General features: G+C 39.1%; 1 protein-coding gene across 8 annotated transcripts in view; it reads right to left on the bottom strand.

Moving 5' to 3' along the window:
- Nucleotides 1-6,768: 6,768 nt before the first annotated feature.
- chd6 (chromodomain helicase DNA binding protein 6) overlaps nt 6,769-27,757 on the bottom strand; it is a 127,731-nt gene continuing 106,742 nt past the window's right edge. For all 8 annotated transcript variants that reach the window (XM_053637919.1, XM_053637914.1, XM_053637921.1 and 5 more), the window contains 7 exons: nt 23,730-23,875; nt 23,399-23,614; nt 22,803-23,279; nt 22,433-22,630; nt 11,349-11,492; nt 11,136-11,240; nt 6,769-9,664 (listed from right to left, as the gene is read on the bottom strand). In XM_053637919.1, the coding sequence (XP_053493894.1) occupies nt 8,585-9,664; nt 11,136-11,240; nt 11,349-11,492; nt 22,433-22,630; nt 22,803-23,279; nt 23,399-23,614; nt 23,730-23,875 (2,366 nt within the window). In that variant the 3' untranslated portion in view covers nt 6,769-8,584. The remainder of the gene's footprint in view (nt 9,665-11,135; nt 11,241-11,348; nt 11,493-22,432; nt 22,631-22,802; nt 23,280-23,398; nt 23,615-23,729; nt 23,876-27,757) is intronic.

Here is a 27,757-nt window from a genome sequence, read left to right as displayed (position 1 = left end):
AGTGGAAGCAGGAGAAGTGAAGGGAGCTTATTTCTTCAGAACACTGGAAGTACTGTTTGTACAAACTCAACCATAGACATATAAACACATAGATGCCGCACTGGCCGCTGTATTGTAGGTCAAATTCGCCGCCATATTAGCCTAGGCAATAGTAATAAGTCTCAGCTAATATTGTAGTTTATAATATAAACTAAATTGCACATAATTGAGACTTTCATATATACTGCGATTTTTCTCCACACTTTTTTTTGGGTCAAGCTCCTCGTTTCAGCTGAGTGACTGACATATTGTGAATATTACTGTAGTTAGTTGGCTAGCTAACTTTTCTCACACATTGAAGGCTACTTAAAGAGAAACAGTTCAGGAGGAAGTGGAAAGTAGCTGTAGTTGTAAGAAGGGAAAGTTTTTCTGCAAGTGAGTCCTCCATCCAATGCGGTGAGCACAGGAGGATGTTGACAGGACAGGTCAGACTGTCAGGATTAGAGATGAAGCTAAACCGTCTTCATTTTACGGACTCAGCTCCAAACAGTAGGTGTATCTATAGGCTATAAAGATTTAATAGGTTGGAATCAAATCATGGCTTGTTTATAAATGCATATATATTATTCCTTATTACAATGAATAATTTTCCAAGTCTAACTATCAAGATTCTAAGTAACTGGAGTAGGGATGTTGGGAGAACCGATACTTCGGTACCAACATTCTTAAAACGTGAAGGTACTTGTTTTTCTGCAGTAGTGTAGGTACCTTTGGTAATGGAGGTACCGAGGTTGCAATTCTTCCGCAACTGATGGGGGCAGCAAACACGCTTTAGTGTTTTAGTCGGTCCACAAGTGGTGACGAAGAAGAAGAACGCCTACAAACACACAGGAAAAACTACCGAAAATGGTGACAATTTTAGCTCCAACCGAGTCAAATATGGAAACACTTCGCATTTGAGGCGGATGACAAACATATAATTGATGCTCTGAAGTGCAACCGATGCTATCGTTCATTTCAAACAAAGCGACGAAACACCTGGAATTTGGCGAAGCACCTGAAAGACGGTCCTATATTATGTTTGTTTGAGGCAGCTGCATTGTGGCCGTGAAACCAGATAACGTTATGCTCCATGTAATGTTGGCGATATCCAGTTATTTGTTAACGACGCTAACGCATTGCAGTGTTATAAACTACCTCCTAATGTTCCACCATACATCACCATTCAGCCCGTGTCCTGTCAGATAAATGTAGCCTAAAGTCACTAATAATTATAGAAATGTTCATGGTTTTAATAAATCTTTTTATCCTGCCACCATATCAGTGAATTTAAACTAATGCTTGCATTCAGAGTATAAGGTGTGTGTGTTTGATAACTAAAATCTCTCGCTCTCTCTTTTTGCTGGTATCAGCCAGAGGAGGATGTCCTCCAGGAGACATTTTAATGTTATTTTTTTATTTTTAAACCACACCGTGCTATCAACTTTCGTGTACTTTTGGTGGTATCGGTACCGACTACTAGATTTTTGGTATTGTGACATCCCTAAACTGGAGACAGAAATATTTTTTGTACACCACATAGATGAACAATGAAATTTGGTTGAGAAATGTAAACGTTATTTTGCTTTTTATCCAGAAAAGGCGCAGCTCCCCCCTATACTTGTATTTGTTTATATGCCACACTTGCCCAGATCAATATGGTGGACGCGTTGACGTATCGCAACAACAATGAGGTGCCTATGTATTTATATGTATATGGAAGATGGGAGGAATAAATAAACAAATATCTTTGCAAGAAAGTGCAAAGAAAATTTACTTCAAAATAACATTATCAATACCAACTGGGTCTGTGTGAAAATGTATTTGCCCCTGTAGTTACTAATTCCCCAAATCTATGAAACTGCATTCATAATGGGGTTCAGCTGGACTAGACGTAACCAGACCTGATTACTGCAAACCCTGTTCAATCAAATCAACACTTGAGAAAGTTCTATTTAACAGCATGAAGCTGGTTAAAAGGTCTTATCATGAGGAAAAATGTGATTAAAATACATCAATCTTGGAAGGGTTACAAAGCAATTTCAAAAGCTCTGGGACTCCAAAGAACCACAATGACAGTCATTATCACAAAATTAGCTCCAAACTCTGCACAGTAGTGAACCTTCCCAGAAGTGGCCAACCTTCCAAAGTTCCTCCAAAAGCACAGCAACTACCAGGAAGTCACAAAAGAGCCAAGGACAACATCAAAGGACCTACAGGCATCTCTTGCATCAATAAAGGTCACTGTTCATGACTCCACTATCAGAAAGACACTGGGCAAAATGGCATCCATGGAAGGTGAAAACCACTACTAATCCAGAAGTCGTCCTGACTTGAGTCCTGATTTCTGACAAATTAAGATGCTGTGGCAGGACCTTACATGGGAAGTTCATGCTCGAAACGCCTCCAATGTGGTTGAACTAAAGCAGTTCTGCAAAGAAGAGTGGGCAAAAATTCCACCACAGTGCTTTGAGAGACTGATCTCCAGTTATCAGAAGCGTTTGGTTGCAGTTCTTGCTGCTAAAGGTGGCAAAACCAAATTTTAAGTTTAAGGGGGCAATTAGTTTTTCACATGGGTGATAGGTGTTGGATAACTTTTTTTTGCTTCAATAAAAAAAAAAAATATATTTTAAACTGTATTATGTGTATACTCAGGCCATTGTTTTATACTGTTTTTTGTTTGAAGATCTAAAACTATTTAGTATGAGAGGTACACAAAAACAGAAGAAATCAGGATGGGGCAAATACTTTTTCACTGTACTTATAGTAGTTATATATGATTATAATGTCCTCTACTTTTTCATCTCCCCTATCATATTCTGCTCGCAGGTGATCAGTTGCCATTTGATTTTTTTTTGTTGTTAAATAGATTTAGTTTTTGCTTTTCACACTCCGAGTGGATTCAGTGTAATGTGATGCTGAGGCCGTAATAGGCTACAATTATATTGGGCTTGTTTTTGAAGCTGCAGTTGCTTATTTGCACATTCATGCTGAACATGACCTCTGCTGACTTAATGTTGAACAAGAATGTGCAGCACTGCATGATATTTTGGGAGATAGAACCAACTACAATCATGTGAAAAAATAAGTACACCCCATGGAAATTGTTGACTTTTTTTTTTTTTTGACATTTTCGACAAGCAAACATTTGATCATCTTTGAAATAGTGCCTATTAATGAAGTTTATATTCTTGAACAAAACCACAAGGAAAATGAGCTTTTTCAATCATTTATTCAATAGATGTAATATGTGGAAAAAGTAAGTACACCCTTGACCTCAGAAGCTAGTATTGCCCCCTTTAGCAGAAATAACTTCTTGTAGGTGTTTTTGTATAATTGTCCACCAGGCTTGCTGGAATTTGTGACCACTCTTCCATGCAATATTCTTTCAGCTGCAACATGTTTGAGGGTTTTCTTGCATGTACTGCCCGTTTCAAACATATATGATATTGAGATGATATTATATATATCTATATATATATATATAATCACACACACACACACAAAAAAAACATCTCAAAACCTATGTTTGCCCAATATTTCGGTGACTCAACTGTGACTTTTTTTTTTCTTGCTGTATTATTTGTGCTTTCTAATTGTAAAGCACTTCGAGTGTGTTGAAAGGCACTATAAAAATGAACATATTATTATTATTATTACTATTATTAATTAAGTATGACTGCACTATAGGGCTGATGATAAATGGAGGGACAGACTTATCTGTAATGGGGTTTTTTTGGTCCATTGAAATAAAACAAACATTTATTCTATGCTTACTCCCAAACATTGAACCAGTGGCATTTGAATATTTGAATACAGGTTTGTGTCTAACATTGAACTATTATCAGTTTCTGGAACATTTCTACATGTATATGAAAGGTAATAAAGGATAACACATTTGGTAAGAGAAAAATACCCTGTGTCTCGACTGGATATTTTTATGTACATATTGGAATACACAAACACAACAACAGGCAAGACTATGGATTACAACAAACAATAATAATTAATAAAAGCTGACTATTTGATAAATATCAACAAAGAGAGGATAATGAAAACACATCTTAGTATTACCATAACATAAAAATTAGACCTTACGTCTGGACCCATATATTGCATATTTTTTTCTGATTTGTTTAATTGTATAGAAGTTTTTTTTTTTTTTTTTTTTTTGACAGCGTGCAAATCTGTATGCTTTCAAACAAATTGTGAATTGTAGAAAATCAACACAAATGACTACAAACATTTAAAAAAAAACAACATTGTGTATATATTCTGCTTTTCTGACGTTTCTAAGAAAAGGTCTAATTAAATGAAGCCATAAAGCAAAGCTTAAAAAGATACATTATGGTATTTTGTGCTTTACAAAACTGTTTCAGGGGATCAAATCTTTGGTCCCCACCCCATGGCATTTGCATCTCTAGTGCTTCCCCTCCAGTAATGTTCATCATATAGGGATTCTGTCACTGTGTACAGAGATTTTCATCACAGTGTGTTTGGTTTTTTTAATGGTTTTGTTGGGAAAAGGAGTAAATTGACAATAATACCATTTTATGTTTAATACATACTGGCAAGTATGTATTAACAGGAATTAGCATGTATTAGCAGGAAAAGATCAAGTGCATGGAATACTGAAGTGTATAGAATACTGCACTCTTTAGTTCGTTTCTATGATCAGTTCCACACACTAACATAGTCCACTCTGAAAGTACTGGAACGGCAAGACCAATAATTTTCTTTTTGTTATACACCTAAAACATCTGGGTTTTAGATCAAAAGATAGAATATAAGATAGATCCTAATTTCAGCTTTCACGTCCTTATATTTACATCTAGGTGTGTTAAACATGACAGCTTTTGTTTGAAACCACCCATTTTTCAAGTAATCAAAAATATTGGAACACGACTGTCAGACAGGTGTTTCTTGGTGCACAGGTGTGGCTTGTGGCCTGTGGTCTTGAATTGAGGCCTGGGTTTCACCTGTTAAGACTGCATTTGTTATCAAAAAGGATAAACCACCATGTAGAACAGAGACCTGTTAATGGGACAAAACCAAGCCCTTTTGAAGCTCAGAAAAGAGGGAATATCGATCACAGCCATTGCACAAGCATTGGGGCGTAGCCAGTACAACAATTTTGAATGTCCTGGAATAGAAAGAAACCACTGAACTATTAACAAGTAGAACTATTAACAACCTGAAAACAACAGCAGTTGATGACAAACACAGAGAGCTGTGAAGAAAAACCCCAAAACAACAGTGACATCAACAACAGCATCCAAAGGGCAAGGGTGAAGGTATTACAATCCCAAGAAGACTTAGAGCAGTAATAGAGAGGCCATACCACAAGATGCAAACCACTCATCGGCAGTAAGAATCTGAAGGCCAGATTGGTATTCTCAAAGAAATACAAAGATGAGCCTCTAACAAAGTGTTGGAAAGGCCAAAATGTGGAGAAAGAAAGGATCTCCTCCTCCTCAAGGAAAGCATGGTGGAGGTAGTGTCATGGCTTGGGCTTGCATGGCTGCTTCTTGAACAGGCTAACTAATCTTTAGTGGCAATGTAACTCATGATTGTAGCAGCAGAATGAATTCAGAAGTCTACAGAAACATCAAGTCTTCCAATTTACAGAGAAATACATCCAACCTAATTGAGAGGAACTTCATCATGCAGCAAATCAATGACCCAAAAGACACTGCCAACACAACAAATAACTTCATCAGGGGGAAAAAAAAGTGGAAGGTTTTAGACTGGCCAAGTCAATCACCAGACCTAAACCCAGTTGAGCATGCATTTCACCTCCTGAAGAGGAGACTGAAGGGAGAAAATCCCCCAAACACCAACTGTAATTTACTTATTTACTTTAAGACTATCTGTTCCTATACTTTTACTCACCAACAAATTGGGTGGTCTGCCACCAAAGGTTCTATGCTGCAAGTTATTTAACACATCTAGAAATGCTGATCCATCATCTCATTCATCTTTTGATCTCAAACCCAAATATCTTCAGTGTATAGCAAAAAGGAAAGAACGGTCCTTGCTGTTCCAATACTTTCAGAGGGGACTGTATAAATGTTTATTTCTTCCATATTTAAAATTAGGCTAGTTCAGCTGCAACAATAAGGTTAGCTGATAACATATATAATTGAGGAAATCAAACGATACAATTAGACTTAAAATCAATAATCACAGACTTTACTCAACATTTTGGCCTATAGTGCACTGACAGCAGTGCACATAGCAGACAGCTAATAAATGTTAAACATTTCCATTTAGTAATAGTCTGATGGTTATTGTTATTTTTAGATAGATCATTTTTTTGCATCAGGGTAGAGACGGTGTTGCTTAAATACAGGTCTAGACAATTTGACTGTTGTGATGTTTTGTGGTGTTTTTGTAGTGCTGATATAGAAATGTGATTAAGTATTTTAGCAGGTCTATTTCAGAAATGTCCCTATATATGGAATGAATGCACAGATTCCATCCAATCAGAAATTAGTATTTTCTTTGACCATGGGAAAATAATTATTATAGGAATCAGAATTTATGCATGCGCAGAAGCTTTTGTTAGGGAAGTAAGAGTGGTTCCCATTCCAAAACACAGACACCTTAACATATACAGTTTAAAATGTATATGTAACAAATACTATGAGTGAAACACTAAATAAGCCAATTTAAAATGCTAAATAAACCAAATGTATTTTTAATAAACTGGATAAATGAAAAAATCTCTAATGAAATAGCATATTTATATTTGTTGATTGGTAAGGAAAAAAAAAAAAAAGATAGTACAGAGTTCTAAGAAGTGACAAAGCAACAAAAAATGTAACACAAAAAGAAGGCTGGTTATATATGAGAAATATAATGTTCAGGTTTACATGGATGAAAACTGTCCCCTGCAGGAGCAGACATGTATGTACATATGTCCACACAAACAAACGTCTATACAATAAACAGAAGAAATAAGAACGCATGAGAGACAGAATACAGTTCCAGATAAATATTCACCATAAGGACCGTGCAAAATGTTTTCACATCCAAAACAATGTTAAGAAAGTGAATTCAAGAATGTTAGGCATAGAAAACTAATACAACCTAAGGAACTTAAAAAACAAAACAAAACCAAAAAAACCCTGCTGAGAGATTTGGAGAGAAAAATGTGTCAACAAAAAGTCTTGGGTGTCCATCTAGTGTACAATATGGGTAGATACAAGAAATACTAGCACTGATTTACAGTTTCTCCCAATGACATAATGACAATAAAAATAGTGTGCTTTTAAACAAAAGTAACAGCAATATACAGCTATATAAATTTACATGTTTTAAAAAAATCTTGACAGATGCTACTCTACACTATTTTCAGATGTATCAGGTCAGACAAAAGCATTTAAGCAAGGCCTTCTGGCCCAGAAACAGTTTCTCATCAACGCTGGGCCTTTTTACTCTACATGTATGACAAAACAGAGCAATGATATCAATTAGCAATGAAATATTAATTTCACTAATAGTGTTTATATGAATGAGATGTTCAAACACAATCTTCACCCAATGGCCCCATACATACACTAAGATTCACTTGGAATCCACACTTGAAATCCTAATGACACCTTGTCAAATCAAAGGTCATTCTGCACTTACTTGAAATAATTCTCACGGCATTGTCCATCTCTGGAGTGTTAGAAGGAAAGGGCTTTATTTCAAAATGACACTGAAAATATATTCCACCTCCATGCCCCCCCCAAATTTCTGGATTGTTCTTCGTTATAAATGTTAAGCACTGTTTTATTCTCTATTCTTATGGTTCAACTGCACTCATTTTGGACGTTGTATTTATTTAGAGCTTTCTACTTATTCTTAAATGTTTTGCTCCTAGAATTTAACAGCATGCAACTAGTGATGTGCAACTAGTGTTGTCCACCATAAGAGTAACAGCAGCAATTCTGCTAATAATCCACCCATGAGGGGTAGGCATTTAATACAAATGTGAAATGTTTACAAGTATTTCTATGAATAATCTAATCAATTCATTTTGTAAGCAAAGGAGCATGTTTTTCCCCCGAAAACCCTGTAAGCACCATAAATTAAAGACAAGACTGTCATGTCATTCACAACACCTGTCATCAACTGCAGCCATTTTCTGACTCTTCCCTGGAACTTGGGAATTGTGTGCAGATTACCTCTAGTAGGGAGGGGAGAAAAAAACAAAAACAAAAAACAGGATCATTTTGATGACATCCTTTGTCACTTCTAACACTGAGCTAAGTGTGCCATACACAAGCAGAACAGGTCAGGTGACCGCAGGACCCATTTCCATGACGCAAGAGTGACATCTTCACATTCAAAGTGATATTTATTGGGTATTCTTGTGGTACTGAAATGCAAGTGTGTGCATGCTATTACTTTATGGTTATTTCAGCAAACCCATGAAAGGGGTATGTCAAAGAATTCACCTGTTTTGAATATGCAGCAGATCTATAAACATTAAGAAGTTGATAATCAAATCTCTTCACACAAACTTTTACCAGCACAACACATACAGATACTGTTGCTCACTGGAGAGCAGAGTCTACTACACATCCTGCGTTACATCCAAGTCATCATCTTTTGGCACAGGCATGCTGCACTCTACTGTTTTCTCTACCTCTCCTTTTATTTCCTCTACTGCTTTGGCTGTGTTGACCACAGGTGAAGGATCACTATCATCATTACTTGTTACCTTGCTGGTGTCCACAGCTGGCAAAGATTCTTTCAGCCTGCCCTCTTTATGATTACTCTCCAGTGTCTCTATATCCCCCGTCCCCTTCATCTCCCCATCCTGTACCTCCAATAAACCACTGTCTTCTTCCACCCTTCCTTCATCCCTAATTTTCTTTTTCTTCTGCTTAGTAATGCCAGTGCTATCTGATGCTGATGGAAGTGCCATAATACTGCCATGTGGCAGGAACATATGAGGATAAAGTAATCCATGAGGCATTCCTGGGATCAAAAATGGGTTGAAGGTCAAATGGCTCCCACTGCTTGTAATGCTAGCAGAACTGCTAGTAACAGTGGGACTGGGAACAGCAGGTAACATTTGTTTCTCATTCTCTCCTAACGTTCGCTCATCCATACTCCGTCTCTCAGTACTAGGCTCAGGGCTGGCTCTCTCTTTAGAAGTTGCTGTGCTGGAGCTGACTGCAGGGCTAGGGCTTAAGGCCACAGTGGCAGAGGATATGGAAGTCACTGTTGCCGTGCTGGAGGAGCTGGCAGCTGTGGTTACTGTGGAGGCTGTAGCAGATAGTGACTGGTTTATCATTCCACTTAAATGAGTGCCATACATGGGTGGTTGCACTGTTGACATACTATGGAGCATCATAGGTAGCATACTCAGGCCATTCTTAGTATCTTCTCCCTGTAGGGATGTAGCCAAACCAGGTGGAAAGCCCATGAGCCCGCTTATTGGAATACCAGGGACATTGCGGAGGTTGGATAAGTTAACCAAGTCCATGCCAATAAGCCCATCATTCATAAAGAGTGGTCCAATGCCAGCAGGAAGCTCAGGAGCTTTGGGCATCTCACTGCGAGGTCTTCTGCCTCTACGACGTGTGCTAGTATCTCGATTCACTGGCTCAGTGAGAATCCGGGTGAACTTTCCTTCTGGGAGGAAACCCTTAAATATATATATATATATAGAAAAAAAAACAAACAAACAACAGTATCACTTCATGACTTACATAGCATAAATAAGATGCATACTCAAATTAATCCAGCAGGAACTGGTCATGAAATAAATGTTTTATAAAGTAAGCACTGTATGTTATCTTTTCTCTCTCTCTCTCTCTCTCTCTCTCTCTCCTTCCCTCCCTCCCTCCAGGGTCTTAGACAAGCATTTACATGGTAGCATTAATGTTAGGAGAAGGGGATATTTGTTGTAAATATTATTTTTCCATTTGAAGGATGTATTTGGCAATTTATTGGAAGCTACAGTGTAGTTACACTTACCAAGCACTTTATTAGGAATACTGGCACACCTACTCATTCATGCAATTATCTAATCAGCCAATCGTTGCATCATCGGATGCTACAGACTATTTGAGTATTGTAGCTGACCATGTGCATCCCTTCATGGCCACAATTTACCCATCTTCTATTGGCTACTTCCAGCATGATAATGTACCATATCCAAATGTTGTCTCAAACTGGTTTCATGAACATGATGATGTTTTTCAGTGGCCTTCCTAGTCACTGGATCTTTATCCAATAGAACACCTTTGGGATGTGGTAGAACGGGGGATTTGCAGCGGGAAACCTGAAAGATCAGGTTTCACACTGAATGCACCCAAAAAGTCTTCTGGAATTGCATGATGTAATCATGTCAACATGAACCAGAATCTCAAAGGAATGTTTCCAGCATCTTATGGAACCCATGCCACGAAGAACTGAGGCTGTTTTGAGAGCAAAGGGAGTATTAGTATAGGGTTCCGTGAGTGTATATTCTCTGTTGTGAGACAAACACCTTTATATGAAATCATATAGGGACAACCCTATTTCATTACAGCATCTAAAAAGGACTGTATATGATGATCGTTCTCTTGTTAGTCCTATCTGCTTATATTCCATTATTCTATCTATCTTTGTTACTCTACATTCTTTTCTCTACATGAAGTTAGTTTACATGTGTCATGATGTGCAGTCATACAGTAGCTGTAAAAGCAGAGTAGGTGCAAAATTGCTTCATCTATACACAGTATAACAGAAAGGAAATATATTCTATTCATATGTATGTATTTCAATCAACGCAATTTAAATTATTCCTTTAGGTTACTTATACAGTGGGAATGATTAAGTCATTCGTCTAATTATTGTACCTTATTACTTTCTGCTGTTTTGAGGAAAAGCCCTGTTTAAATAAAATTACTGTTGTCTTCTTAATTTCATGCTGTATAACAAAAGTATAGGCTGCTAATGTAGAATAAGTATCAGTGACAACATTTTCATATGGGTCAGTCTCTATTTTAAACCCAGCAAAAAGGCTGTTTGCAACTTTATAATAAACAACATTTTTCAACCAACTAATTTAAAGAGAATTTTCAAATAAATAAATAAATTAATTAATTAAACATGCAATTCGCAAGACTCACTGAATGCTTCACCACATCTGCCCAGTCAGGAGCCACAAAATATTCTAAGTTTGCATCTAGCCATTGAGAAAGCTCCTTTATGGCTGGGGCCATTGCACCACCCAGCTAAGAGGACAGAAAATAAAAGCAGGAAAAATTGGTGTTATCTCATGTTGTTTATATAACTTGAGTTAGGGAAAAAAATAGAAACGGGCATGTATGTGCAGTTCTTACCCTGCGACCTGTGTTCCTGTGCACTACTGGGACTCTCTCCTCACCAGTCAGGGAATTCACATCCAACTTGGTAGGGTCTTTACAACGATGCCTCCTCTGCTTCGGACGTTCAGCAAAACTGTGCAACATGCTTGCAGTCTGAGACTAACAGATGATGAGGGAATTAGAACAAGAACAATGTCATCTCCTGTACTTTCTTTTTGGCCAAACAACTTCTCAATTTAAGCTCAATTTATTTAGAGGAAGTTACAAAAACTTCAGCTGAATGTAAATGTTTATTGAAGATTTGGAAAGTAATACTTCGTTTAAAAACTGTAAAATATAATATGGGCCATATTACATAAATTAAGTTTTTGTTGTTTTGGCTCTCTACGTTATTACAATATATTTAAAGTTCTTTTTGCACGTTAATGCAAATGTAAAGTTCTAATTAGTAACAGCAAATATACAGTACCCTCCGACAGTATTATAAACACCAATTCTGTTGTTTTTGTTATACACTGAAGACATTTGGGATTGAGATAAAAAAATTTATATGAGACAGTACATTAGAATTTCAGCATTCGTTCCCTGCTATTTACATCTAGATGTGTTAAACAACTTAGAACATGGCACCTTTGGTGTAGATCACCAAATTTTTAGGTGAGCAAAACTAAAGAAACAAATAGACAATAAATCTATTTGAAAAAGTAAATCTATTTAAAATCCATTTGTTTGCATATCCCTTGCTTGCATTAAGCATTAACTGCATTAAGCCAGTGACTCACTGACATCACTAAAGTAATGCATTCTTTTTTTTCAAACTTGTACTGCAGATTCATTCACTTATTGTTTGTTTTGGGGGGAGTTTCTGTTCAATCTCCCCTTTAGGAGGTAAAATGCATGCTCAATTGGGTTAAGGCAGGGGTGCAAAACATATGGCCTGATGATTCCATTGTGGCCCGTGGGCCAAGTAACGGACATGTAATGCAGTTGTCTTGTCCTCTTGTTGGCGTCCTTAGGCTATATGTGCTTACTGTTGCTAATGGTTACTTGTAATCTTTGGGTATTTCCAACATAACGTGAAAATGTGAGTATGTGAAAAATGTCTCTCTTAAAGAAACGGAAGGTGGATTCTGAATGCCGTATATTCCAAGAAAAAAGGACAACAGAATATTTCATCTGGGAAAAAAATTAAAAAACAATTTGTTTAATTTGCTCCCAGAAAGTGGTTGTCCTCAAAGATTTTTATATTCAGCGACATTACAATACAAATCATGCGAAGAAGTACAGCCTGCATACTGGCCAGACACGGACAGACAAGGTAAATGAGTTGGTTGCAGTACTTAAAAGCAACAGTCTGTTGTCTTCCTCTTTCCCTTGAAATGAAAATTTAATTAAAATTGAGGATGAAGTACTTTTGAATTACAATTTCAGTGTGATGTGGTGGAATGATTAGGTCTGGTCTTGTATCAGTTTTATCCTTCATGTTGTTAGCCTAATCCTGCCTGTTATATGAAAATTTACCTCAGAATTCCATTTTTGGTTATAAATACGTGTTAAATAAATAGATAAATAAGTTCAATTTTAACTGTTCTTATTGTTCTGGGCCCGCCTAAGGGGATATTTAGCCAATGTGGCCCCCTTTCCCTAATGAGTTCCCTACCCCTGGGTTTAGGTCTGGTGATTGACTTGGCCAATCTAAAACCTGCCACATTTTCCCCGATGAAGTCCTTTGTTGTGTTGGCAATGTGTTTTGGGTCAGTGTCTTGCAGCATGAAGAAGTTCCTCCCAGTTAGGCTGGATGTATTTTGCTGTAAATTGGAAGACAGAATGTTTCTGTAGACTTCTGAATTCATTCTGCTGCTACCATCATGAGTTACCTCATCAAAATCAAGATTAGTGAGCCTGTTCTAGAAGCAGTCATCAAAGTCAAAGTCAGCTTTGTCATTTTTAGCACATCGCACGGCAATGGATAAAAATGAAACACAGTTCCTTCAGGAAACTTCCATGCAACATGTAGTAGATATTGACGAGGACTAAAATAAATACAGGCAATAATACCATAAGGTATAACACAAAATTAAACAAGTCACATAAATTGGAAATATATATAAAGTGTAGCAGCAGTGGGGAGATGATACCTACAGTTTAAGAAACATGTGTAATGTATGTACATTGTATCAGTACTAAGAGAATAAATATATATAGTTATTAATATTGAATCTCAAGCCCTGTTCACACCCGAGACGATTTTTGCAGCGTGAAAAATGGTCCGTTTAATGCCCCAATGACTGACAATGAGAGTGTTCACAACCAGACGCAAAACGTGTAACCTCAAAGCATCAAAAAATTTTTTACGTCAAGGGTTTTTGGCCAACCAATGAGTTTTGCGCGTTTGTTCACATGCCCGGAGCCACTGAAGTAACATAAGAGTACGACTTGATGGCGCTCAATTACAAAACTATCTTGCCGACGAAGAAGAAGCCGAAAAAGATGCCAGCACCTATATACCTGAAATAAAATGCTCACTGCTAATAAATCATTCTGCCTACACACATAAACAAGGTGTACGTTGAAAGCACGAGATTCAAAATGACACTCTAAATACTATATAAGTGTATTTATTATGTTGTGGCTATTTTTTTGACGGCACTGAAATGCAAGCATATATTCTAAATCAGCGTTTCCCAACATTTTTCAGGCATGGCACCCTTTGAAAATTAAAAAAAAATTGTGGCACCCTACACAAACACAAATGCTAGACAGTATTAAGCCTGGTTTATACTCGACACACAACAGCCCGCAATAAGGGAGTGCGTGGCAAAAATTACGTCATCACGGAGTGGGCGGTCGAGCACGTTGAGTGCGTGAGGCCTCATTCCATGTGGCAGTCTGTACGGCATTTTTTGTAACTCACTGCGTGGCGCCACATCCGGAAATGAATGACTTCAAGGTGACTCTTGACGAAAGGTACAATTGTACAGGCATCTCTATGATCCATCCATGCGGGACCATAGAGATAGCCAAATGGTACAAAATTCATGGAAAGGCACTTGTTGAGGACTATATTAGTGTGCCTGCCAGTTGTAACTACAGCAAAAGCGATTATTCACCTAGGCAAACAGTAACTGGTGTTTCTTTCTGGATTTTTTAGTTGAAACTAGTTTTAGCACCGATTGTCAGATAGAAGCTGTAACTGCGCTTCCTTGTTGCTACGAGCTGTTTACACGTTGCTAGATTAAAGCTAATTCCGGTATCCATATTCGGTTTTGGTCAGGAGTTGCTCGTTCACGCGACTACTCTGTTTTGCTAATTAAAGAGGCGAGCTCAGCTGTGAAGCACCGCAGTATTTAAGAATTAAGAAACGCTGAGGCGGAAGCATCAGCCCTTGTCGTCGAAGACCGAGCTCGTGTAAAGACCTGCGAGTCTACCTGCGCGAGTCCACCAAGCAAGGACACCGACAAGACACCACTTGCGCTGCTAAGTATACTTTTTTTTACCCCCTTTATTCCTCTTGCTGTTTACCTGTTTACACACTAACATGTGTCATCAGTTTATCCCTGTTATTTGCCACAGGCGCAGACCGCGGCACACTCCCAGAAAAGCAACTTGGACAACCTACGCTCTCTGAATGTGGCCTCTGCAGATTCTCTCTCATTCTCTATCGGACTTTGGAACTGCCAATCTGCCGTCAACAAGGCAGATTTCATTCCTGCCTTTGCAACCCACTCCAACCTCAGCGTGCTGGCTCTGACTGAGACCTGGATCCATACTGAGAACACTGGCACACCCGCTGCCCTGGCCTCCAACTTCAACTTTTCCCTTATCTCACGTCCCAACAGACGAGGGGGTGGTACAGGTTTGCTTCTCTCCAAAACATGGAAATTTACCTGTCTTTCTCCCTGTTGCTCCTACACTTCCTTTGAATTTCATGCTGTTACAGTCACTGACCCTGCCAAAATGCACTTTCTTGTTGTTTACCGTCCTCCAGGTCAACTGGGGAAGTTTATCGATGAATCTGACACCCTACTGTCCACCATCCCGGATGATGGAGCTCCTCTTCTGGTCCTCGGTGACTTCAACATTCATCTAGACAAGCCACATGCAGCTGACTTTCTTGCTCTCCTTCCCACATTTGACCTCAAGCAGTTCACCACACCAGCAACTCACAAAGCCGGCAAACAGCTCGACCTCATCCTCACACGTAATTGCACCACACACAATCATTACTCCTCTCCACACCTCTGACCATTTCTTTATCCAGTTCTCTATTTCTCTCCCCTCAACCCCTTCACTGTCACCACCCTCTATCTCTTTTCGTCGCAATCTTCGCTCCTTTTCCCCCTCACACTTCTCCTCCGTTGTCACAACCTTACTTCCCTCTGATAGCCACCTCTCCTCACTGGACTTAAACACCGCAACTGACATGCTATGTTCCACCCTAACATCTTCCCAGCATCTGCCCCCTAACCTCCAGACCTGCTCGCACATCACCCCTTAGCCCTTGGCTCTCAGAAGCTCTGTGTAACAACTGGGCCAAACTAAGAGCATCTGAAAGGAAATGGCATAAATCTAACAATCCAACTGACCTAACCAGTTACCAAACACTTCTCTCCTCTTTTTCCAATAGCATCTCCACTGCTAAAGCCATACTACCAAGAGAAGATTGGCAGTTCTCCCAACACCCGCACTCTCTTCAAAACCTTTTCTTCTCTTCTCTGTCCCCCTCCTCCCCCTTCCCCTACCTCTCTCACTGCAGACGACTTCGCCACTTACTTTTCCAACAGGGTTACATCAATCAGGAACCAGTTCTCAACCTCAGACATGCATAGACCGGCTCCTCCTCCATGTAACCTCCAACTGACTTCCTTCTCTCCCCTCTCAGAGACTGACGACTCTAAACTCCTCCTCTCTAGCCGTCCCACAACCTGTCCTCTTGATCCTATCCCTTCTCACCTTCTTCAGTCCATCTCTCCCACACTATTACCTGCACTCACACACATATTTAACACATCCCTCTCTACTGGCATATACCCTACCTCATTTAAGCAGGCCCGGGTTACCCCACTGCTTAAAAAACCATCACTTAACCCTGCTGCGGTTGACAACTACAGACCTTTTTCCCTCCTCCCTCTTCTTTTCAAAACTCTTGAAAGAGCTGTTTTTAATCAACTCTCCAATTTTCTCACACAGAACAACCTCCTGGACACCAAGTAGTCTGCAGTCACTCCACGGAGACTGCTCTGCTTTCCGTCACTGAAGCTGTACGACTAGCAAGAGCAACCTCTAGATCATATGTCCTCAACCTACTCGACCTCTCTACTGCTTTCGACACTGTGAACCATCAGATCCTCCTGTCAACTCTCTCCAGCCTGGGCTTCACCAGAACGGTTCTGCGCTGGGTGGAATCCTATCTCTCAGACAGATCCTTCAAGGTATTGTGGAGGGGAGGTATTTCTGAAACTCAGCAACTCACAACTGTTGTTCCACAGGGGTCAGTTCAGGGTCCACTGCTCTTTTCTATCTACACTACATCTCTGGGGCAGGTGATTGAGTCTCATGGATTCTCATACCACTGCTATGCTGATGACACCCAGCTCTATTTGTCCTTCCAGCCTGACGATCCATCCGTCTCTGGACGAATATCTGCTTGCCTGTCGGACATCTCGGTCTGGATGAGGGAACACCACCTTAAGCTCAACCTGGCAAAATCTGAGCTTCTCGTCATCCCAGCCTGTCCCTCGATCAACCACAACCTCACTGTACAGCTCGGCTCAACCACACTCAAGCCAACCAGGATGGCCAGGGGTGATTCTCGATGACAGCTTGACCTTTACAGACCACACCTCAACAACTGCACGGTCCTGTAGGTTCATCCTGTACAACATCAAGTAAATCAGACCCTACCTCACCGAACAGGCTACACAACCACTAGTCCAGGCTCTTGTTATCTCTAAACTGAATTACTGCAACTCTCTACTCTTGGGCCTCCCGGCCAGCTCCATCAAACCCTTTCAAATGATTCAGAATGCAGCAGCACACCTCATCTTCAACCAGCCCAAGAGAACCCATGTCACACCCCACTTCATCTCCCTCCACTGGCTTCCTGTAGCCGCCCGCATCAAATTCAAGGCACTGATGCTCACCTACAAGACCTTGTCTGGAACAGCACCCTCCTACCTCAACTCTCTCCTGAAGGCTTACATTCTCTCACGCAATCTGTGATCAGTCAATGACCGATGCTTAGGAGTACCTACTCAGTGTGGCTCAAGGTCCCTTTCAAGAACATTCAAACTAACTATTCCTCAGTGGTGGAATGAACTTCCAACCTCAATCCGGACCGCAGAATCTGTCACCATCTTCAAAAAAACAGCTAAAAGACCAACCTCTTCCGTGAACACCTAACCATCCCATAAAAAATAAATAAAATAAATAAATAAATTAATATTTACTCTGGCATTTACACCTCTACTCTGTGGTAGCACTACTTGTATTGTTCTCTGGTTGATATACTGCTTTGCTTGTATTTTCTCATTTGTAAGTCACTTTGGATAAAAACGTCTGCTAAATGAATAAATGTAAATGTAAATGTAGTGTAAACAGGGCCTCAGTGTGATGGGTTGGGAGATCTGTGTGTTGATTCTGACAACCTGTGGCCTGTTGCTCAGGAAGTCAATTATCAAATTGCACATTGGTGTGCTTAGTCCAAGTGCTGATTTTTTTTTTCAAACAGCAGCTGTGGCATGATTGCACTGAATGCTGAGCTGAAGTCAGTGAACACCATTCTAATATATGAATCTTTGTTTTCCAAGTGTGAGAGGGCCAGGTGAACTGTGAGTGTGATTGCATAATTTGTGGAGCGGTTATATCTGTATGCATATTGTTGAGGGTCCAGTGTGGGTGGGATGAGTGCTTTGAGGTAAGCCATGACCAGTCTTTCAAAACACTTCATGATCACAGGGGTGAGTGAGACAGGGTGGTATTCAGTGAGACATGACGTTGTAGATTTCTTAGGCATTGGGGTGATGGAGATAGATTTGAAGCACACAGGGATAATGCCTGCTCAAGGGAAATGTTGAAGTCTGTAAAAACATCTGCTAGCTTGTGGCCACATTCCTTGAGTACATGGCTTGGGATACCATCTGGTTCACCGGCTTTGCGGGGGATCACCCTGAGGAGGGTCTTCCTAACAAACATCACTTGCAGAAACAGACAGCACTTGGTCACCTAATGGAGGGGTAGACTTGCTGGGGTTAACTGCTTCAAATCGTGCATAGAATTCATTTAGTGTGTCTGGTAGAGAGGTGTCATTCCTACAGATGGTGTGATTTTTCTGCCTGTAGTCAGTGACACGTTGAATGCCTCTCCACATCCCCTGTGGGTTGTTATTGAAGTGTTCTTTTATTCTGGAGGCATATGTGTTTTTGGATTCTTTGTTACTGTGGTTGAGATTAATCCTGGCTGCTCCAAGTGCCACTCTGTCACCTGATCTGAAGGCTTTGTCACAGGCATTGAGCAGTGAGTGCACTTCAGCATTTAGCCAGGGCCTCTGGTTGGGAAATATAGTGATTTTCCTAGTGAGTACATCATCCATATACTTACTGATGAATCCAGTGACGGATGCTGCATTTTCATCTAGGTGAGTGTGGCTGCTGTATATAGCAGCCTCCTTGAACATGTTCCAGTCAGTATAGTCAAAGCAGTCTTGAAAAGCAGAGCTTGCCCCCTCTGGCCAAACTTTGATGTTAGTGGTAGTTGGTTTCTCACATTTCTGCACCGGTTTGTATTAGGGGATTAGCAGCACAGAGATATGATTTGAATGGCCAAGGTGGTGGTAGGGAAAGGTTTTGTAGGCATTGCGCATGTTAGTGTAATCATGGTCCACTGTGTTCTTTCCACTCGCAGGTACAGTTATGTACTGGTGAAATTTTGGCAGTATGTCCCTGAGATTTGCTTGATTGAAATCCCCAGCTTTGACGAAAAACCCTTTGGGGTGGCTGCACTGAATGCAGCCGATGGCATTGTGTAACTTTACGTTCCTTTATGTTTGTGCTCGGCAGAATGTACACTGCCACGATAACGATGCCGGTAAATTCCCTCAGCAGGTAGTGCGGTCGACACTTAATCAATAAATATTCCCTGTTCGTAGAACAGCAACTGTTAATGATCTGAGTGTTTGTGCACAAGCTTGTGTTCCTCCTGAATGTGGAGGTTCTGTCGGTAGGTAAACAAATGAGCCAACCCAGTTGAACAGCCGAGTTGGGAATGTTGTTATGAAGCCACATTTCAGTCAAAATCAAAATATTTCCCTTTGAATATTCAGTCTGAGTCTTAATAAATCCATTTTATTGTACAGTGTCCTCACACTGGATAAAAATAGTGACGAGACGGCTGGTTTGGTAGGATTTAGCTTGGCCTGGGCGCCATCTCACTTTCCGCGTTTCTGTTTCTGCGCACACTACAGGATACTCAAAATAAAGCAACTCTCTGTTGAACTTCCACCATTTAAGCACACTGTCAGACTTTCCTTGCTTTGGTTTTGTGAAGTAAATAGCCACTTTAATTTTCTTCTCAACATCATTTGTTGACTCCATTCTTGTTACCCGCCAAATCCCGGGAGCTGCACTATATTTTTTGACTGCCCACTCCCACCTACAGCAAAGTATCCCTGGGACATTCCAAATTATTGTATTGGCTATACTCAATGATAATGCAATGACAATGCTTGTTAGTCAGATGTTCCAATATTGAACACTTGAAAAATGTGTGGGTTCAAACAAAAGGTGCAATGTTCTAATTTGTTTAACACATCTAGATGTCTATATCAGGAAATTAAAGCTGAACGTCTAATCTTTTGTCTATTATTCATTTTGAACTCAAAACCCAAATGTCTTCAGTGTACAGTGAAAACAAAAGAATTGGCCTTGCCATTCCAAAACTTTTGGAGGGGACTGTAAGTGTAAGTTTACATCCGATTTTATGGAACCTTAGATAATGAGCACCTAGTCCAACTACAAAATCTTAGCAGGCATTTAGAGAAAACTGATTTTCACTGGATAAAACTATTCAAAATTTACAAAATTAACAGAAGTGCATGTCTCGTTATTAAAAGGCAATTCACAGCACATGCCCTGTACTTTTATTATTGAACAGTTTGTCTGTTGAATGCAAAATACATCCTGCGGTTTTGAATACAGATATCCTATTTACATTTTCCCCACTCAGAGCCCTGCATAATTTCCAATTCACCACAGGCGAGGGATGCCATCAAGTTAAAGAAGGAGACCTTCTGAGTAATGCTCACAGAAGGGCTGTGGCAAAAGCAGTTACATAAACAAAACTCTGGCATGGTAGGAGTTGGAAAAGGCAGTGGGAAAAATAACTTTTACATGTCCCCAAAGATGTTCTGCCAAACCAGTCAGCACCTCAGGAGAGCAAGGGAGTGTTTACCTCTATTCAGGCTATTGTTGAGCAATGGAGAGAGCACTTTGAGGAACATGTTCTCCTGTTCAGGAGCCAGTGCCAGAAATCTCTGGTGTTTTAGAAACAATTTCTGTGCCTGAGTTAACCATGGCAGTTAGAAAGCTTCATAGTGGCAAGGCAGGTTCCTATTTTTATTTTTGTGTTCCAATTATAGGGGAATCACACTCCTCAGCCTTCCAGGAAAGGTCTATGCCAGGGTTCTGGAGAAGAGACTCTGTCCAATAGTTGAAACTAGAATTGAGTATGAACAATGTGGGTGCCTTCCAGGTCGTGGAATAGTGGATCATCCTTTACTCTTGCACAGTTTTGTGCAAGGTCATGGGAGTATACTGATCTATTCTACACATGTTTTGTTGAATTTGGAGAAAGCCTATGTTCATGTGCCTCAACAATTGCTGTGGGAGGTACTGCAGGAGAATGGGATATCTGGGTTACTAATCCATGCAATCTGGGTGCTGTATGAACATAGTGAGTGTTGTTCACATTCTTGGTGTTTTTAAAAACTGTTTGTGTCAAGGGAAAAAAATTAAAAACTGTTTGTGTCAAGGGAATGTCTTGTCTACACTTCTATTTGTGGTTTTCAGGAACAAGATATCAAGATGCAACTAAGGATGGACAATATGTGGGGCTAGAATTAACATCTGTGTTATTGCAGATGATGACATTCTTTTGGCACTGTCTGAACCAGACCTCTGACACGTACTTGATCATTTCAGTCCTGTGTGTAAAGCAGCTGGGATGAAAATCAGCACTTCCAAGTCTGAGGTCATGGTTATCTCCCAGAAAAGCATGGAATGCTCCCTTCATTTGAAGCTAAGTTTACAGAATTCATTACCAGTCAATCTCCTATACTTCTTCTGTGGTTTTCATGGGAAAGATATCAAGATGCAGCCAAAGTTGGAGTGATGTCCAGTATATGGGACTATAAGTAACATCCCTGTCATTTGAAAAGCTCTTTGTTTACCAGTCAATCTATCTTCACCCAAGATCATGAGCTGTGGGTCGTGACCAAAAGAATAAAGTCACCAGCACAGGTAGCACAATTGAGGTCCCACTGCAGTGTTGCTGGTCTTACTCTCCATGATAGGGTGAAGAGTTCAATGATCTGGGGGAGCTTCGCAGTACAGACACTGTTCCTCTGAATTGGGCAGAGCCAGTTGAGATGGTCTGGGCACCTTGCAAGGATGCCCCCGGTCAGGTCCTGGTAGACTCTCCTAGTTGGCTTGTGAACAGATGGGGGATCCGCCAGGAGGAGAGAATTTGAGGCTGGGGCTTAGTTTGGGCAGACTTTCTCAGCCTTTTGCACCCACAACCCCAACCATTATAAGTGGAAGTATAATGAAAGAATGAATGAAAATGTTCTGAAAATAATTACATATGTAACATGCATCTAGGGAGTTTTCAAGGCTAAAATGTAGAATTTTCAAAAGTGCTAGAATACAGAGACAAAACAACTAAAACAGTGCCATGTACTTGTGAACTACATTGTAGTACAAACACTCATGTTAGTGTGATATTCATTCACTGTTGATCACATTAGCATGTTTAGGTTAAATATTCCTTTAAGAATCTTACATTATTCCCTCACTTTCAGACGCCACTAAATTTATGTGACTGACCATTGAAAAAGCAGGAAGCTCCATTCTGTAGCTTGGGTTCTGTCTGAGCCATTCCATCAGGCCTTTACTGGCTGCCTCTCTGTCAAAACTCATGGTCAATGACTCTGAGGGAGGGGGGGCAGAAGGTGGATGGGTGAGGCAGTCAGGCTGAGAGGAGGTGGAGGACACAATGGGGTGGTTGACGGTCTCTGGCTGCCCCTTTAAAAAAAAAAAAAAAAACAACAGAATTTGGTTGGTTACTTCTTTTACCTTCTAAAAAATTACTGTTCCACATATATACAACTATGTATATATGTGATTATGATTATGATTATGATTATTAAATTATAATTATGATTAAGATTATGATTATCTTCATAATCTCCTTTACCTTCACTTTAGTTAAGTTTATGTCTTGTTCCTTCATTAATCCAAGGTCAAGTGTTTCCACATTTCTCCTTCGACCTCTCCTCCTCCTCATTATTGAATCGTCACGGCGAAGGCTGCCATTAACAATCTGCCCTGTAACAGGGTGTACAAGTCCTGCTTGCAGAATACCCGCCATGTCCAATCCCATTAAGCCCTCCATGGAGTTCAGGTTAGGCATCTTGTGAGGTGCTGATTGAACAGCATGGGTCACATGCCTCATAGATTCAGCCTCCCTACTAAATGCAATTTCAGCTGGGTTAGACAGATCCATGGCAGCTTCTTGCCAACCATTTAGGAGGAGGGTACCACCATGGTGGGGGATGCCAAGTTGGATTTTTTCTCCAAGATCGATTGGTTTAACAGGAACCTCCGTGTTAAACTCAAACCGACACTTAGAACGCTTGAGTTCAGAAAGAAATGCAGGTGTTACTAACCGTTCCTGGAGACAGTGGGAAAGAAAGAAAAGGACATAAATGCTGTAATTTTTCAAAATAGCATGCTCTGTCATTATGGTGTCTTCAACCGTTAGCTCACGTTTACAAAGCTGTAACCAGTTACCTTGTGTATATGTGGTATTGAGTGTGGAATGTTTAAGTTAAGGTCTTGAGGTAGAGGTATTCTTGCTGGTAAAAACCCTGCTCTTAGCTGGGCACTGTTGGACATGCAGGTGTTAATGACTGAGTTGGGAGATTCATACTGATGACTAGGGGAAGGCCACTTCCCCTTTAAGATGGCTTGACAAATACTGTCAATGCGGTTGATGATAACTCTGTCCTGAAAAAGTAAACATTTAATAAGGTGTTACATTTTTAAAAATAACACTGACTGAATGAAATGCTTTTAGAAATCGTTATGAAATAATCAAATGAAAAACATAGACTACACAAACCTTGGGCCACTCGGAGAATGAGTAATGAGGTTTCTCTTGTAGCAGCCGAGCAATGGTTGGCTCCTTTGGATCATGAAGACTGCCTGCCACCTCGCATATGGATGGATCAAACTGTGTTGCCTCAACAAAACTATCTCCCAATAAAGCTGAAGATGCATACACAAATAAGGATAATGGGTATAATAGCATTAAATATTGTTCCAAACCTTATTATATGATATAAGAATATTACAAGTTAATCAAATGGGATCCATTTACAAATAACTGATATATTTAGTCTGCAAATATTTTTTTTTTGCTTTGGCTCTATTCCAGATTTTTAAAAATAAAATTATGTCTAATGTCAAATATCAGCTTGTGTACACTGTTAGTATGTTTTTTTTTTTTTAAAAAAGTGTTATTACTGAGTCTGTGGAGAAAAATCTCTTGTCCTTAGACTAAAAGTCTAAAAAAACAAACAAACAAACAAAAAAAACAAAACAAAAAAAAAAAAACAAAACAAAAAAAAAGGCTTCAACATATTAGTGTTATCATCAGTACAGCATCATATCCCAACCTTATATACAAAAGAGGGTCTAACTACTGGGCCATTCTATGTCAATTCAAACAAATGGTTCAAATGTTTGGCTACATCAGTGTCTACAATTTACATTCATGCAGCCAACTTTTTGAACCATTAGCTCATTAGAATGACCAAGTACTGCTGATCAGATATTGATACTGATACAATATAGTTGTACCAAAATATAGCTGGTTTTATACTGGAAAGGTGTCATATTTCTTGTACAAATTTAGCTTTCTTCAATTTTTATTTTTATGTCAATAATCCAACAGTTTTCTCAACAAAGCTAAGTTACTTCTCAGAGAAACCAGAATGTCATAGCTGTAGATGTCTTATTTTCTGAAATAATCACCCTTCAAAATGTATTTTATAGTAGTACTGATACCTTTATGGACACCAAATAATGCTTCTACTAAGTTATAAGGTTTCAAATTTAAGAAAACTCCTAAATTTGACTACTAACAACTAGTTTTCTGAAAGATTAGAGAAAATTTAAAACTAGAATGGTCATACACAAATGTACATGTAATTACATGCAATTAACATATTGAGTACTAGAGAGACATTAGCTCATTAGCTCCGAGTAGCAACTGAAACCTCACTGATTCAAGCCTATTTAGCCTATTATCTCATTCCTGAAATTTTCAAACTTTACATTATCATCTTCAAGGAATTTGATGTTAATCTTGTACTGACATCCCTGGCTTCCTGTGTCTGGTGCTGGAATCCCTGTCAAAGTGTGTGTGAAAGGCACCCAGCAAATGTCATCCCTTTGAGGCCACTTGAATGAAATTGAGGGATCATGTGACGCATAGACGGATGTAAAGCTTGTTGATGCCTGCACCAGAGACATATCCTCAGTCTCAGAACTGGATTCCACAGGGTTATTAGCAGCCCCAGAGTGACATCTTGGACATAATTTCATTCCAGCTACATTTGTTATTTTATCAATTATTAGTTATCAGCCAGGTCAAATGAAATAACACAGAGCCAGCTCTTACAAGTTTTTTGTGTTTGTTGAAGGAATCAACATTTTCCCTGGCATTCTTCAATTCGGCCAAAATACCATTATATAACGAATGCAAATAAATCCTATATCTTCATATATTTTCAGCGCCAAGTTCACGTAAACCTATTCTTCTGATGAGCTTGACATTGTTTCCTGTAAAGTTTAGTTGTTTTAACCTTACAGGTATGACTTTGTGGCAGTCAGCTTCAGAATTTAAGAGTAACAAAGCAAGGCAATCTATTGATTGACAAGATGTTAACTTGAGACAATTGGGCCTGTGCTGTCTTTTATATAGTATTGTGGTGTCCACAATGGTGCCAGTGTCATCAGAACCAACTTCTGTAATAGTCCATCAAGTTTCAAGTCCCTGTCGACAACATTATAAGCATCTGAAAAGTGCAAATATTGCATTTTTTGACCATTTTGAAGGACACATCCTTTTAAAAAGTCAGATACAGCCTCACTATGAGCTGGACTACCTGAGAAGTACACTAACTCTGGCCAGAAATATTTACAATTGCACAGCTTTGTAATATTTAAAATAAAATTAAAAAGAAAATTTGCTAAAGAAAATAGTTAACATAATTATTTTCTATGCATTGTATTTTAAAAAAACAATGGTCAGATCAATATAATATTTGAGATTTGTCAGTCCTTTGTACCAAATTTATGTAATAAAAGCTCTAGCAAATTCTGAGATCATGGCGGAACCACATCTGCTTGAGTTAATATGGAATGGCCCTACTATCAAAGGTGCTGTGACTCAGTTAATAGTGCAGATGGATGAGGATATTCCAAAATGGAAACCACTGTTATTTTTTGTCGTTCTAAAATCAGATTGGCTGAACCAAATTATTGTGAAAATCGCAATTTATGCAAACCTGTGACTAGATAACAACAAATCTCTATTAAAAGATTTATAATTTATCTTTTCCATGTGAAGGTGAATTAATATTTATCTAGCCCTTTATCTGTGTTCAATTTCTGAACATTTTTATTTTTCCACTATTAATATATTAACATCCTTTTTTTTAACCTTATTTGATTGTGTGTGTTGCTTCTGATAATAAAGGAACATCTGTGAAACCTATCATACTAAATGTTTTTGTATAAGCCCCCACATCCAAGGTATCAATGGTGGCATATTGCAATAATATTAGCTAGTTAAATAGGGAATATATCAGGATGGGGCATGCTGTTATAGGAAAATAATAAACTGGGTGGTGTGATGCCACTGCCACCCCAAAATTTATTACGCTCCTGTAACAGCTTGCCCTGAAGTGTTTCATGCAAATTATACCACACCTTTTTGCCAAAAATTAGTTATTTATTAATGAAACTTCATTCTTTTCAACCATACTTTTTAAACATTCATAGTTACATTTCATGTTGTGGGATGTTTGTGTTGTTATCACTTATATTAGAGCAGCTACAGTGGATATAAAAAGTCTACACACTCAAATTAAAATGACAGGTTTTTGTGATGTAAAATAATTAAACCTAGATAAATCATGTAAAAACTTTTTGCACCCTCAATGTGAAATTACAGCGTATTAAAAGTGAAAAAACAATCAGAAACATTTTACGGAACATAGGAAAAATAAAAAACAATAACCTGGTTGCATAAGTGTGCACAACCTTTTATAATTGGGGATGTGGCTGTGTTCAGAATGAACCAATCACATTCAATCTCACGTTCAAAAGTAATTATCACACAGCTGTCATCAATTAAATTATTCTGATTAACCCCAAATAAAGATCAGCAGTTTTTGTAGGATTTTCTTCACATATTATTGGTTTCATCTGACTGCTGAAGCCATGATCCACAAAGAGCTTACAAACCATGTATCAAACCAAGGTATCTCATTTGTTGAAAGATATTAATCAGGAGAGGGGTATAAAAGAATTTCCAAAACATTAGATGTACAATGGAACACTATGAAGGCTGTCATAAACAAGTGGAGGGAATCATGGATAACTACAAATACCAGTCGATTTTAGTGCAAAACCTTCAAGTGTCTGCTAGTAAGATGAAGATAAAAGGAATTTCACATTTCAGCATGACAGTGACCCAAAGCATACATCCAAATCAACAAAGGAGTGGCTTAACCAAAAGAATGTTTTGAATGACCTAGTAAGAGCCCACACCTGATTTCAACTAAAAATCTGTGGGGTGACCAGGGGCATTAACTGAACTGTTAATTATCCGGGGGGAGTCCAGATTCTTCTCCATCAAAAATCTTTTTAAAATATAATTCTAAATAGACCGTTTGCATGCATTTTTTTTTCTTGCATCCGAGGGCTAATTGCTTAAAAAATATGAAAATCGGACAAAAAATTGGATTTGTCATAAAACTTATCTTGTGTGTTATCACTGTTTGCAGGACTACCAGACTGATAAAATGTAAAACGTTTTGGCTACAGTATCTAACATGAGTCTAGGCTAGTTTGGTGTGA

Source organism: Ictalurus furcatus, chromosome 12, assembly GCF_023375685.1.
Source record: "Ictalurus furcatus strain D&B chromosome 12, Billie_1.0, whole genome shotgun sequence".
NCBI classification, from domain to species: Eukaryota; Metazoa; Chordata; class Actinopteri; order Siluriformes; family Ictaluridae; genus Ictalurus; species Ictalurus furcatus.
The sequence above is the reverse complement of the archived record's forward strand: the minus strand, read 5'-3'. Positions and strand labels throughout refer to the sequence as shown.